Raw genomic sequence first — 15501 nt, forward strand, 5'->3', positions numbered from 1 at the left:
AAAGAAAACAGTCTTGGTCCAAATAGTTTCCCATTCACCAGGGTAGACAGACAGTATGCAGCTGCTTTTTATAGGGTCCTTGGGATAGGCATTTCGCTGATGAGGGGAAACCCTGCCCCCAATCTACTGTTTCTTGACTAGAGCTCCCTGACAGTCTGTCCTCTTCAATTTGGCTGACCATGTGGCTTCAGAGAACCAACATGAGGGACAAGAAATGAAGCAATTTTGTGTAGCATACTTTTTCTGAAGGTTAATGTAAACTATACTTACAATAAAAAGTTTTCTTACTTGGGGTAGATGTATGCCTAGATATGAACACGTGTGTGCAAGTTTCACTGTTTTGTTGGTGTTCATATAAATGTTTTTAGGGTATGTGGGTGTTTTCAGGAAGGGTATATAGTTGACCTGATTTAGAAGACTCAATATCTTTATTAGAGATGATAGAAGTAAAGCCCACAAGGGCAAAGTGCCCTTTGTTGACCACCTTATCCACAGGTCACCCAAAGGGACTATGATCCACAGCTACCGCCTCTTATTAATTTTAAATTAAAATGGATTTTCAATCCTCTTTCCTGCTTCATATCAAGGAGAGGATGAATTAGAAACCACCATGGAAAGTGGAATGGCAGGGTGGGTTTTGTTTTATTTTTCTTCCTTTAATCCCGCATCTGTGGGAAAATGCAAACACTGATTAACTCTTAGTTCTGACAGGACAACTGTCTTCAGACTGTTCCAGTCCCAAACTAGCTGCCTACACGGGACTTAAAAGACAATTTCCATTTTAGAGCTACTTCAGGAAACAGGACTGGTAAACTCAGGACTGCCACACCGTGCACAAACTCCACAGCAGGGTGGAAGTTAACCACTCTGAGCTATCACAGATAACACAAGTTAACAAATAATGTAACATTTGAACTGGTTTTGGAAAGCTGAAGGCCATGAGGAGTCTTTTTAGGCACTATGACCCGGGGAAATAACCCATGGGTTATTTCAGTATTTGCTGTGGGCAAATATAAATTTAATTACATTTAGGACAACTCAGATGCAAGCAATTGTGCCTAATGCCACACCAGAGATACTGCAGCCACTGGAGAAGCCATGCGAGTTCTGACCAGAGCCCATTGCCTCCTTTTTTTGGGTTTTCACATATGTTCTCCGGTCCTTTCATCTTTATCTGTTCGGCCTGACATTCTTCTAAGAAGCACGTGGAGCTGTCTCTGGGAGTTAGGTGTGCCGGGAGCAAGGAACTGCAGCTGTGGCTTAGTAGTGCCCCTTTGGTTAGCATCCCGCCCAGGTTAGATGGTAAGGCATTAATCAGGGATTGACCTCAGACTATCACCTTGCTCTTTCTTCCGCTTTCCTAAATAAACTTATGCTAAACTGTGTCTCACCAGTGGATTCTTTTAATCAAGAAACACTCTGCCTGAGAGCATCCTTGCTCTGATGGTTAGGTTCAAACAGCTCACAGACCTCTGTTCTCCACCAATGTCTCACTCTTCAGTCTATAATTGTCTTGAGATTTTCTTTATTTCTTCCCCCTCCCCCCCCGCCCTTATTTCCTTTTAAATAATCATTCCTTCAGGGAGAATCCCCAGGCTAAGTCAGGAGTTTGATCTACTACTAGTGTGTAGGCTGTTGCTCACTGCGTATCTGCTCTCCCTTACTGAGACTCTGTCTCAGAAACAGAAACACAGAAACGGCCGGAATACAATACTGTGTCAAGGTTCTTGTCTAGTGTGCACAAAGTCCTGATTCAGTCACCATTACAATACATCAATTGTTGATAAGATGTCCAGTCTCAGCAATTGCATCCCAGACTCAGCTCCCTCATCTTAGAGCACAGTGTGAAATACAAGGTCAATAAACACCGAAACATCCTGGTGGAGGGATGCCCCACCCAGTCATATTGATCAGGAAAACTAAAAGGACATCTTTCATCTCATCTCCTCACACCCTATCCGTGTTTCTCTTAGATGAGGACTCAACCAGTCAGACTCACCCCTTGGTTACATCGTGTGTATATACACACACACACACACACACACACACACGAAATGAATGTGTGTGTTTCAATCCCTTCAACCCCAAGTTAAGAAACAGACATCTTGATCATCCTTGATAACATAACCCTACCTAGGTGATGTGCACTCTGACTTGAGAATGGGTGCTGTAGGGAGAGGGCCTGCTCGTTCATCCTGGCTGTGCCGTTTGCTTAGCCCCGAAATAATCACACAGACACTGTGTTCATTAAATCACTGCTTGGCCCATTAGCTCCAGCTTCTTATTGGCTCTTACACCTTGATTTAGCCCATTTCTATTAATCTATGTATCGCCACATGGCAGTGGCTTACCAGGAAAGATTCGGCATGTCTAATTCTGGGGTGACTCCATGGTGTCTCCCTCTGTGCTTTCTTTTTCCCAGAATTCAGTTCTGTCTTCTCTGCCTACCTAAGTTCTGCCCTATCAAGGGCCCAAAGCAGTTTTCTATATTAATTAACCAATAAGCAACACATAGAAAGAAGGACCTCCTACACCAAATGGGAGTTAAAATTTAATATCATGCTTCAATTGGATCTTACCATGTTCAGAATTCAGGGACTTGAAGTACAGCCCTGATATCTGTTAAATCTGTAAATTGGATTCTAATTCAGATGATATAATTCTATGGGTGGGTCTGCTTTACTAATCAAACACTGACCAACTCCAAATTCAGTGGGGAATGAAATTAAAGTACAATTGCTGTTAACATTAAAAAGGAGAGTAAGGTAATTTGAAAATGTTCCTGGTGTCCTTCGAAAGCAAGCCCACCTCCCACCCCCACCTCCATAGATTTTCGATGTTTCTGGTAGGGAAGGAAGGTCACTCAATGTGGGAACAGGTCCACCGGGGGACAGTTAGAGATATGTAGTGTAGGTGCTTCTAGGAAAGGCCTGGTCACCAGGACCAATACTGGTGAATGATACTGTGATGTCCGGATCCATTGGTTCATACATTCAGTTGACTTCCAGCTAGCTAGCTCTCCAGCAAAAAGCACACACTGTAAGGATTTCTCTGGGTCCAGCCTGCCAGTGCTGGACCCAAATGTGCGTCTCCCAGGCTCCTGCACTGTGTATTCTCTCCACCCCCTTTTCTACCCTAAGCTAGAATCAGAGGGCAGAATATCTTTCCCATCTAAGTTGTAACAACCTGGATTATACATAGAAATTTTGGCTCTGCTTATTTTCCTTATTTTTTTTCTTATTTTTAATGCTTATACTAAGATAGTTTTCTGTTCAGATCTGTTATTTTAGCAAAATCTTATTGAAATGTAGTATTTGTGATCCAAAGACTCAAGTTATTAAAGAGGGAAAATAGACATAAGTCTTTAAAAGTTAACAGAGGCACACTCTCCAACGTTTGAGAACTGCCAGTTACTGGGTTGCCAGAAGTCCTTATGGGAGTTCTATGTACTATTTCTGCATTTTTTAAAAATATAAAACAGGAATGGTTAAAATTAGAAGTTATCCTTTTGTTCAAAACCTAACACAGACACATGTGTGAACACCTGCCTGTATGTTCACAGCCCTTTTATTCCTAATACACAAATGTCTATCTACTGATGTTACAAATTGCTGCATCCGACACAGACAAATCATGCTTACAGTAAAATCTGCCCATTTTACTGTTCCGTCTGTGAGTCTGGGCAACAGTTTACAAGCATGCATAGTCATAATTGTTTACAATATTCCCTCATCCCAGACACTTCAGTTCTAAGCAACCAGTTATCTATCATTATAGTTTCACTGTTTGGATAAATTTTATTTGTATTTGGAAAAAAAATAAGTCTTTGATATAGTAGTTTTAGTAATAATTCATTTTGTTGATCTCCTCTTAATACATGTATGAGTAACAAAAGGTCTCTATCTAAATCTAAAAATGACCTTTTTGTAGGTATATAAGAAAAACTTTAAGTGATAAGAGTATTTTAAGGAAATACTAAAACAAGAATATCAAAAAATAGTATTTTCATTATATGCAATATTGAAAAATAAAGTCAACTTCTAAAGATGTCTTCATTAGTAGGAAGAATTGGGCCACTAAGTATAAAGCAAAATCAGAAAAGTAGCTTTTGGAAATCTGTAACTGTTTAACAATTACAAAGAGCTTGCGATATGGGCATGTGCCTGTAAACTCAACATGTGGGTGAGAATTTGGCATTAGCCTGAACTAACCACATTGCAAACTATTATCTCAAAACAAAGAAACAACCCTAAACAATGGGCAAGGCATGCGAAGCTCAGTGGTAGACTTCATGCTTAACACCTAACCTGTGCACATCCTCACCATCACAAAGGAGGAAGATTAACTGTTTTAGGACAGACTAGAGATTCCCTTTAGAAGCTGTTTATTCATTTTATTTATCTATTTATTTAGAGGCAGAGCTCACTGAACAGCTAAAGCTAGTCTTGAACTTGCAGTGATCCTTGGGTCTCTGTGTCCATAGTGCTGGAACTGCAGGCAGGTACTACCAAGCCTGGAACCCTTGAAAGCCCTTCAGTATTGAGACTAAATACTAACCTTCTATAAGAAGGAAAAAAGTAAAACATTCCATTGAAGGCAGCAGTCCTACTGCTTGTTTTTCTAGAGAACAGTGAGCAGCTGCTATCAAACAGCCATAATTTAATACAGTATGAATCTACTCCAGTAAACACTAGGCTCAGCGGGCTGAAGGAGGCACATGTCTGGTTTTCTAACAGCAGGCTGATCATTTTACCATTAACATGCTGTTCATTAGATGCTGCAATCTGCTCCTCTCAACTTCTGTGTCATTTGCTGCTCCAAAATAACTCCAACTTCCATTACAGAGTTTTACACACTTTCAGATGTGTTCTATACTGAAATAAGCATTTGATGGTTGAACAACAGACCAGTAAACAGTGTTAAGTGCACAGAATACAAATAAAAGTTTATTGTACAAAATTAAGGCTTCAGATTTCACAGTTCACCAAAACTTAAAAAAAAAAAAAAAAAATTAGGTGACTCTATCCCCTGAACTTCAATTTCACTTCTAACCATTAAAATGACTTGACCGAATGTAATCCAAACAAACACCATAAATAATACCAAGTCCTTTCAAACCAGCTATTCCAAAGGTTATTTCTTGGCATAGGTAATCTTCATTGCATGAGATGGTGTGATCTTAAACCCTTGCAAAGCATCTCTGGCAGCTCCAGCCTGCCCATCATTTTCAAATTCTACAAATGCAATGTCATGCCTCCCAGGTACCAAGCGAACTTCTTTGAAACCAGGGAACCTAGACAAAAATAAAAGCAGTAAATACAGGCAAATGTATAAGTAAATTTGTTGAACAACTTCTCGCTATTACTCTAGGAAAACTAGGAGGAGGAAGCCGCTTGTTCATCTGGCCACTCAGAACCAAAATAACCACACAGAAAGTATATTAATTAAAGCACTGCTTGGCCCATTAGCTCTAACTTTTTATTGGCTAACTTCTACATCTTAATTTAACCCATTTTTATTAATCTGTGTATCATCACGAGGTCGTGGCCTACCAACAAAATTTTAGCATGTCTATCTCCGGTCATGGATCCATGATGTATCTCGGACTCTGCCTTCTCCCTTCCAGCATGCCATTTAGTTTTCCCCGCCTACCTAAGTTTTGCCCTATCAACAGGCCAAGGCACTTTCTTTATTCATTAATGCTAATCACAGCACACAGAGGGGACTCCCACATCAGAAAACTAATCACATTCAAGTAATCACATTCAATCAAGAATCCCAATTAGGGTGGAGGCACCTGACGTGAAATTTCACCATGAAGGGACTGCAAGAGGTCACGCTAATTCACGCCTGTCGTTATGTCAGTTTGTTTCCTGTTTACCCATCTATTAGAACAACTCCAACAGGGGAAATCTATTCTTTACTTGCTAAGCTTGGAGACAGGCTTCAATCCATTATTTGCCCAGACCTCCTCAATGACCTTACAGAGAACTACGGCTGTGGGTGACAAATGAACTCCTTCCACAGAAGGGCTACCTGTCCTGACAGGAGGCTCCACACAGATCTGTTTAGTAAAGAACTTACTGATTGAACAGCATGGATAACATCATCTCATTCGTCTCTTCTGGCAAATTATTAAGGAATAGGATATAGTTTGGAGGGTAATCGGGGACCTATTGGAAACAAAAGGCAAAGTTAGCCTGTGAATATAAACTGTACTGCAAGGTTGTAAGAAACATGAAAACTCATCTTTAGAGAACTACACTGTAGCTTAAAGGGGTCTGTGAAACCTTAACACACCAAAATGAAAGCTGAAAACAGAGATACAGATAAAAACCTAACACCAGGGAAAGCCAGCATTCAAGTTAAGACCCCAAATCTGGAAGTTTAGGAATCTGTGAAAACAGTATTTATAGATGAAACACCTGTAGGTCAGTAGTAACTGGGGTCACCTGGAATTCAGAATTCAAAGTCTAAAGACCAGAAAAGGCAGCAACACTGAGCTCCTCAGCTCATCACTCAACTCAGCTAACACTCCACCATGTGATTCCTGTTTATTACCAGACCATGAGAAAATTAAGAACTAAAACATTACTATTACCAACCACAGCCTGCTGACTCTGTGTTCCTGTTCATGCATGCACACAGTAAATGGCATGTTCTGCATCTACTTATATAACACAAGCAGAATATTAGATATTAAGTCACATGCTTGGTACCCCATCCTGAGACAGAATACTTTATATACTACAGAGAGTGCATAAAGGATTTATATATAAGAAAACACTGTCTACTTGCTACTGTCATGAACAGAAAAGATCAAATGTAAAAACAATTAGTGAACAGCTCAAGATAATGAAGTGCTGTTCTGTGACTTCAAGTTCTGAAAGAGTTCGAAGAACAGAAAGATCATAAACGAACACAGAGGGTCAGGTATGGTGACAGCCATCTGTAATTCCAGCACTCAGGAGGCTGAGACAGGAGGATGGAGAGCTGAAAGAGTAGCATCAAGACTGTCTCAGTGGGGCTGAGGATACTAGGCAGCTCAGATTCAGTCCCCAACAAAAAAGGACAAGAAAAATAAAAAGCGTGTGCTTTTATACTCTAATATGGTTGTGTACTCTAACACCGTAACTTTCTTAGTGGTACAGAAAAGAGGTGGATCATGTCAGAGTCTATAATTTAAACTGTACTCAAAGCAGATTAAATATTTGTGCTGGAGAAGTGGAAACTAGGGTGACTACAAACACCACTGCCCAATCTGAACCTGAGAAAGACAGGGCAGTGTCAGCCACCTGGGTAAGAGCCCCTCACAAAGTCCTCTGACTACACATCTGTGAAACCCTGGCATGCGCCTTACCTAAAACAAAAGCCCTTTCTTGGCCCTCACAACCCTTGTCTTCTTGATTTGTCACCAATTCATGCAAAATAGGAATCAGGCCAGGTTTTATTTTCATCGTAGGGAAATTTAGATATTTTGAAGAGAAATTTCTTAAAAAGACAGGCAATTATGTCTTGAGAAAAGATTTACTTGCTTTGGCAGTCATGCACGCTATTTTATATTGCAATAATTTTTATGATCTTAGGGTAAACACCCCATGGAGGAAAACATTACCTGAGGATTTGGTGCTGCGTTTCCTTGAGTATTAGCTGAATTTGGTGTTCCCTACAAAAAAAATAAAATTGGGATTAAAAAAAAAATGGTTAAATTTCTGGTCAGGCGGTAGTGGCACATGCCTTTAATCCAAGTACTCAGGAAGCAGAGGTAGGCAGATCTCTCTGTGAGTTCAAGGCCAGCCTGGTCAACAAGAATGAGTTCTAGGACAGGTAGGGCTGTTACACAGAGAAACCCTGTCTCAAAACAAAACAAAACAACAAAGAAATGGTTAAATTTCAGTCATACTAAAAAAGCAAAGGCAATTTATAAAATACATAGCATAAAGCAACATTAAATTAAATGTAAAATATACCTTATTCCAATTTAAGATTCTATGTCTTAACTATTTACCAATTTTTCCCAATTACTTCTGAAATGTGTCTCTCAACACTATAGACCATAACATAAAACATAACATTTGAACACCTTTCTTTCTCCTCCGCCCTCTCCTCTTTTCTTTTAGACAGGATCTCACTATATACCAGCTATCTTGGAATTTACTATGTAGACCAGGCTACTTGCCTCTGCCTCCCCAGTGCTAGGATTAAAGGTGTGCACCACCACACCTGGCTTTAACATTTACCAAGAGTGCTGTGAGGTTGAGGCAGGAGGGTCACAGGCTGAACAGACTCCATCTAGGTTACAAGAGCTCTTACATCAAAAACATAATGATAGAGAAAAGGAACAGTCTTACTTCTTTTTTTTTTTTTTTTTTTGGTTTTTCGAGACAGGGTTTCTCTGTGGTTTTGGAGCCTGTCCTGGAACTAGCTCTTGTAGACCAGTCTTACTTCTTAAAAACAATCCCATATAAGTACTATACAGAGTCAAACGTATTCAAATATTTTTTTAACTCAGAAGTAACTACTTTTTCAGATAACTACACTTTCATTAGATTTCAAGTTTTGCCTCTAATTGTTCAAAGAAGCTGAGTAGGATACTTATGATGAAGAGATCACAGAATTTAAGAAAAATGGCAACAGGTATGTCTTAGATGAAGACGTCATTAAACAATAGGTAAATCAGATTAAAACTGTTTACTGCATATCTCCATGTGTAAAGGCTGATATTCTAAATTGTTGCTTAAGTTGAAACACTAGAGTTTTAAAGTTTAGTCATCCCAGCTCCTTAAAACTTCACCTTTAGCTGGGCTGTGGTGGTGCACGCCTTTAATCCCAGCACTGGAGAGGCAGACAGGTGAATCTCTGTGAGTTCAAGGCCAGACTGGTCTACAGAACAAGTTCCAAGAAAGTCATGGTAGTTACATAGAAAAACCCAATCCAATGTGTACACGTACACACACACACACACACACACACACACACACACACACACACACACACACTTTTCTGTCTCACCTGGCCAGGCTTTTTGTTTGCAGCTGCTGCAGCCTGTTCCATGGTTTTAGCTTTCTTCTTTTCCTTTTTCTTTTCTTTGTCAGCAAAAGTCCCACGCATTTTAGATATTATATCGGAATCTGTTTTTGCATACTGAATTCGCTGTTTTAGTTTTAGGAAAAAAAAACATCACTTTGTGGAAGGCTGTTTAGAAATGTTGCTAACCTTTTAAAAGCTAGTATATAAATACAGTGAAAACTAATTTTAAACACATCTATAAGGAATCAGCGAAAGAAATCAGTGGAAATAAGTAGTGGCCAAAAGTCACAAGTAAGGCAAACTTAGACTCAACTGTCTTTATTAAAGGACAAACTGGGCTGAGTGGCTCGGACCTGTAACCTTAGCTACTCAGGAGGCGGAATCAAGAGGCCTGCCTGTACTCAGATCAAGTTCAAGGCCAGTCTGAAAAAGTTAGACTATTTCAAAATAAAAGGTAAAGATACAGCTAAGCAGGAGAGTACTTGTCTATCATGTATGAAGTCCCAAGTTCAATTCCCACCACCATCACAGAAACAACAGAACACAACTAGCCCGGACTGCATATGGTAAGACCAAGGCTGAAGAAGCTGCACTACTGCTTCTTCTGACTTAATAACAATGAAAAGGACTTATCAATGACTCACAAAAGGATCAGTATGTGTCAATCAGCTGTGGGATTTATCATATTTCCTTACAGAGACTGAAAGTACTGAAGTCTGTAAAGGACTTTCCTTTGAATCTACCATTTTTAAAAAATGAATTCAATAACTTAAATGTTGAAGTGGGAGGAAACAGAAGACTACCAGTTGCTATGACTGGGCTTAATCTTCTTATACCAGGCAGAGCCAGTAAAATGACAGGAACCTGAGACCAGTGAGCACTGAAAATCACTAGCCTACGCTTAGGGCTTTGCCAACTATAGTGTACAATCTAACAGCTGGAAGAGCCCGACACAGAAAGTCTAGGTAAAGTTTCAGAGTCTATGCTTTTTGCAAGCACAAAGGGAATGATGCTGAACTTTGAGGCGTGGGGCCTTAGACTAAATTTGCCACAAGGCTAAATTCATCATTGAAAAAACGGCTAATATTTCTGCCAATGACCTGTACAGTTACCTAGGGTATTCTGTCTGCAAGTTGCAATTTCCATTCAACCAAACACATCTCTGGAGCTCAAAGCATCAACATTTCTCAGATGACAGAAAAAACACAGTAATCCTACAAAGTATTCCTACCCAAGAATTTGATCTTCGTCTGAAAAGATGCAAAAGCATTTTAAAGTAGTGTGGATCAAAAGGCAACAATTTCTTAACCAAAGCAATTCTCTTTCTCCTCCTTCAGCTAAGAATACACCAGGGGAAGAGGCAAGCAGGACGCATCCCTCAGAACCCCGGGCTTTGCCTGGCCAGTGCAGACCATTCTATTGCATAGATGCCAGACAGCTCTGCTAACCTTCCTATCATGTTCTAACAGACAAGATGGGCTGAGACTAAAATTCTACCAGTCAGAGGAACTCAGTTCTCTGGAGTCCTCAACTCTGTTCCAACCTGAACAGATCTCAGGTACCTGACTTGTCTGCCACTGTAACAGTCACCTAAGTATCTGATCTCAACAAAGGCTCTAACAGGACATAATGTAGCCTGTCCTGCTCAGGGACACTGAGCACTATCTAGAGATACTGCTAACCAGATGCTTTTAACTTCTAGTGGGTAGAGGCCAAGGATTCTGCTAAACATCCTAGTGAACACTAAAAGTCCCAGAGTGCCATTACTAATAAACTCTAGACATAAAAATAAAATACAATTCATCAAAAGACAGCAAAGAACAAAATTTACATTTATTCCATAAGGCTCATGATAGAAGCCCTCAGGACAGCAGCTCTACTTTCCTGAGGTCATTTTGTTCTGAGTTAGAAATTGAAGCAAATTCTGGTCTCTGCTGATCTCACCTGAAAGCACTTAAATACAAGCACGGCAGCATTATTATCCTGTCAAGATGTTGGAGATCTGGTCGCTCCTGCCAAGCTTCCTCAAAGCAGACAGAGAGCAAACCTCTAAAATACTTTCAGTGGAAAAATCAGACCAAAGGATATTTTGCCTTCATTAAAAAAAAAAAAAAAATAAGTTGGAAGGTGTGTCTAGTGCCAAACACAGCAAATATTTCTTCCTTTCTTGTATCCAGCTAACCAGGCACAGGCCAACTTGCCATTTCAATTCAGGCAAATTGTGGTCCAAGCACATGAGATCTAGATTATGTAAAGTCTTCATATTAAGTAATAGTAACAGGAAACTTCACCTTACTGAAACTCAAGGAAGAGTATAATACAGGACAGAGGCTCCAAACTGCTGCTGACAGCTAACACTATGACTGACTGGAGACAGCCACACACATTCGCCTGGGTTATGTATAGCTTTCACTGATGTCTAAGTAAAGAGCTACAATAAAGGAGCATATGGCTAGTGAGGCCTGCAATCTTACAACCTGATTGTATTAGAAAATAGGCTCCCTCCTAGCATATAAAAAGCATGGTAAGCTTAGATGTTATTAGTGTCTGAGTACTGATGCTACTACTGGCTACAGGAATACACCCTAAACGAACAAGATAGCCTCATGCCCAGTCTTTCTCCATGATATGCAGGGGCTAGAACATCAGCATGTATTATAGCCTTTAAGTCAAATCCAGATCATGATTTGTTTTTGTACACCTTGTGAGTTAACAATTATTTTAACACAATTTTAAAAGGTTCAAAACACATAAACAAAACAATAGGTATCAAAAACTATGTGGTCAGCAATATATATCTAGTCCTCTAGAATTTCTGCTGATCTCCAGATTAAAGCAATGATTCAACTTGTTCCTATTTTAGTGGCAGTAGAAGTAAACAGAAATGCAGAATCTGCTAATGGCTGAACACGAATGAAGGTTCAGATCCTCTAAGCCACAGGCCTTGGCTCTCTAAGATTTCTTTACACGATTTTCCAATCCCAGCAGTAAGACTCAGGATGAGTCTATAGTCAGGGTATATGCATTCACACTTAAGACTCAATACTTCCAATCAGCTATCATCCAGTCTTACACCCAGGGGCCTGCCTCCTAATTGAGGTCCATACATGCTCTCTGGACCATCCCCTCCTACTTGGTTGTTTGAGACAGAGTCTCTTGTAGCCTGGGATATCCTTGAACTTCTGACCTTCCTGCCTTCACTCCCAAGAGCTGAGAATCATGCATGTCCCACAATGCCTACCTTAATTTCTAATGGTTTAAAGAATCTTGCCTGTGTGTACATCATAATATATTTTCGTTTTGGTCATTTTAACTGCAATAAATTAATACTAAATAAAGCTCTAGGAGTGTACTTTAATAAAATTACATATATAAGCCTTCTGTGGTCGTTCGCACCTATTATCCCAGAACTTGAGGGAGTAAGGAGAATTAAGCATTGGCTACAGAACAAGTTCAAGGCTAGCCTGGGTTACCAGAGACTCTGGTTCAAAACAAACAAAATAACTATGTAAAAAACAAACAAATTTCCCTAAACAAACAAAAAACCAGAAAGCCTAGCATCAAGTCCATACTTAAAAACCTACTGAACCACTCAATAATAGTAAGTAAAGCAGAAAAAATAGGATTAGCTCACCATTGGTTTACCATAAAAAGGAAATCCTTGTAACTGTCTCAAAGCATTTGTGGATGAGCCCAGTTCCTTAAATATAACGAAAGCCTGCCCCCTCATCTTCATGGTCTTTAAAGCCACAATATCTACCACGTGTCCAAACTGAGAAAACAGTGCATACAGGGATCTCTTCAGCTCTGTACAAATAAGAGGGAAAACAATTTATGAATGAGGCTTCTGGATGACTAAGTTCTTCATAAAATAATATAATGACCACTTCTTTCACAAATTTAATAATTTGAAAGAACACATTACACCATTCTCATTAGCTACCTAATTTAAATAGTTATGTGAAACCATTTATGAGTTAAATCAATTCAAAAGCACTTTAATGCCTGCATATTCTTATATTAAAAAACATTAGTGTTGTGTAAAAATGAGATAAAGCATTATAGAGTACTATGAAAGAGGATTTGATGAGACATTAAAACACAGCCTCAAGACACAAGTAAATAAACACATTTTAGCTGTGAAGAAATGTTTTTAAAAGAACATACCTTCTTTTTTAATTTTATCATTCATATTGTTGATATAAATCGTGTGATTTGGCCTGATATCCATGTCTGGGAAAAACCCTTCAAATAGCCTAAAAGAAATAAATACTCTCTTATTAGCAAGGAAGGTTAAATCACATAGGTGTATGCCATGCCAAAAGACAAGAACCACTACTGGGAAATTATTTTTCCAACCAAGATGTCAGAAAAATGTCATCTGGCAGTAGACAATAATTTCTCCCTAGACCCTACTGGGGCTTTTTAGATAAATGGAAAATAGTTCTCAAGATTAAAACTTGGTAGAACACCAATACATAGATTTAGAAACATTTTATTCAAGGTACTCCTTTTTCTAACCGCCAAATAATTGGTACTATCTTTCCATCTAAATAATGAGATAACTTTTTAAAAGTAATTTACTAATTCTTTTGAGAATGTCATACAATGTATTTTGATCATATTCACTGGAAATTTTTTTTTCGGTGAAGTGATTTCAACATTTATGTAATAAACTAGTAAACATATACTTATTTTTTAAAAAAAATCAATGTAAAAATATTGTAATAGAATAATAAAATTTACAACGCAGTTCACAGGTGTACTCACAAACTTATTTATTTGAACATTGTGTGTGTGTGTGTGTGTGTGTGTGTGTGAATGTCACCCCAAGCTGGGGTCAGAGAACCTTTCAAGGCCAGGTCTCTCCTTTCACCACAAGGGTCTCAGAGGCCCAACTCAAAGTGTTCAAGGTTGGCAAAAGGCGCCTTTACCTGCTAAGCCATCTTGACAGCCCTCAAATGTATTTAATTTATATACATCACCTCCAGGGCTGCCCTCGGGATTCCCTCTGACAGATTTGAAAGGAATGATACTCTCAGAAAGCAATTTAGAATGACTGTCAAGAGCTCAGATTCTGGCACCAATGAGATGTGGATTTAAATTCTGTTTATGCTTTTCCAATCTGCTTCGTTGAGGGGCAAGTTCCTTTATGTCTCGGGTCCTCAGTTACAAGTTGGGGATAGTAAGAGTACCAACAAACGGAGCCCAGAAGACTAAATGAGACAGATATCTAACAGTCTGCATCAGCAAGTATCTAAAAGTTACTATTTATCATTGATGGCTATGACAAGTTAAATGTCTTAACGTCACACAACATGCTGCGTTGAACATCCCGGGATGGATAACTTACAAAGAGCATGTACTATGCAGGAAATATCTTATAAGGAACGCTTATCAAAGACCTGCCTCCCTAAATGGGAACCTGGAGAAGGGCTGGGGTCTGAGGGAAAAGGACCAGAGCAGAAGCTCTGGTAGTAGCTCCTGCGGACTGAAAGAGCACAAGGGAATCCGAAGTGCCATCCTCCCTCCCCACCCAAAAGTCTGCTGGGGGGTGGGGTGAGGGCTGAGTGTACAGAGAACCGTAAATGCCCCAAAGCAAACAACGGGCCATTCTCTACCCCAGGACTAATTCCTATGCGCCAGCTTGAGCCTATTCACACTCGGGTCAATCTGCCCCGCACACGGGCCCCGCCGGCGATAAAACCCCAATGGCCCCGGATTGGCACGCCGGGCCTCGACCCGCCAGCCCTTGGGTCGCCGTCGCTTCCTCCCTTCCGACGCATCCTCCGCCGAGTCGGGGACCACGCAGCCGACCACACCTTCGCCCTCGCCGGCTCAGTTCCGACTGAGAAGACCCGGCCAAGCCTCGGGGGCACCCACGGCTAAGGGGACCCCAACAGACCCACCTGAAGCCTGCGCTGTCCTGCCTGAAGACCAAACCGGAAAAGCTGCCTGGCGCCGGAAAAGCGCGGCCACGCTCCTCAATCGAACGCAGATAAGTCGAGGAGCCAGCCGAGCACCGAGTCAATCGATGTTTCCCGGCTCGGGCCGCAGCCGCCTTAATCCTTCTGCGCATTTCTGCGCATGCGCATTTCTGAAGGGCGGGAAGGAGGATTTCTGTGGAAAGGGGAAGAACTGGATGGGCTCAAATAAGGATTCAGGGCCAAGTTGTGAATCTGACAGAGGGGAAAGGAAGGGAATCGTCTTCCCTTACCGCGATTTCAAAGCTTCCCAACTTTAATGATGTGATACAATTCTACAGGAGCAGTCCCTCGGCCTGTCATCAGAGGCAAGTAGGCAAACCTTTCAATGGGCGATGACCGACTAGGCTTAACCCCACCTTTTAAAAGCATGGCCATTGTCGCTCCCTGAAATGGGACTCAGATATCTGGGAGTCTGAAGGAACATTCCAGCACTCTGCAGATAGTATTTTGGTGTTTGCTGGTTCTCTCACCTCGCTGCAGGATC

The 15501-nt window shown here is 40.5% G+C and overlaps 1 protein-coding gene across 1 annotated transcript; it reads right to left on the bottom strand.

Annotated features, from left to right (window-relative positions):
* Positions 1–4919: 4919 nt before the first annotated feature.
* On the bottom strand, positions 4920–14999 carry Snrpb2 (small nuclear ribonucleoprotein polypeptide B2). The gene is made up of 7 exons (XM_041670592.1): positions 14940–14999; positions 13198–13286; positions 12665–12837; positions 9013–9153; positions 7616–7666; positions 6085–6173; positions 4920–5293 (listed from the first exon to the last, which is right to left on the bottom strand). Exons 2-7 carry the CDS (start codon positions 13259–13261, stop codon positions 5134–5136), a joined length of 678 nt encoding a protein of 225 aa, XP_041526526.1. The 5' UTR covers positions 13262–13286; positions 14940–14999; the 3' UTR covers positions 4920–5133.
* Positions 15000–15501: the final 502 nt, after the last annotated feature.

The sequence above is a fragment of the Microtus oregoni genome, unplaced genomic scaffold (assembly GCF_018167655.1).
Source record: "Microtus oregoni isolate MIOR12 unplaced genomic scaffold, Mior012 000020F_ref0000438, whole genome shotgun sequence".
Classification (NCBI taxonomy): Eukaryota; Metazoa; Chordata; class Mammalia; order Rodentia; family Cricetidae; genus Microtus; species Microtus oregoni.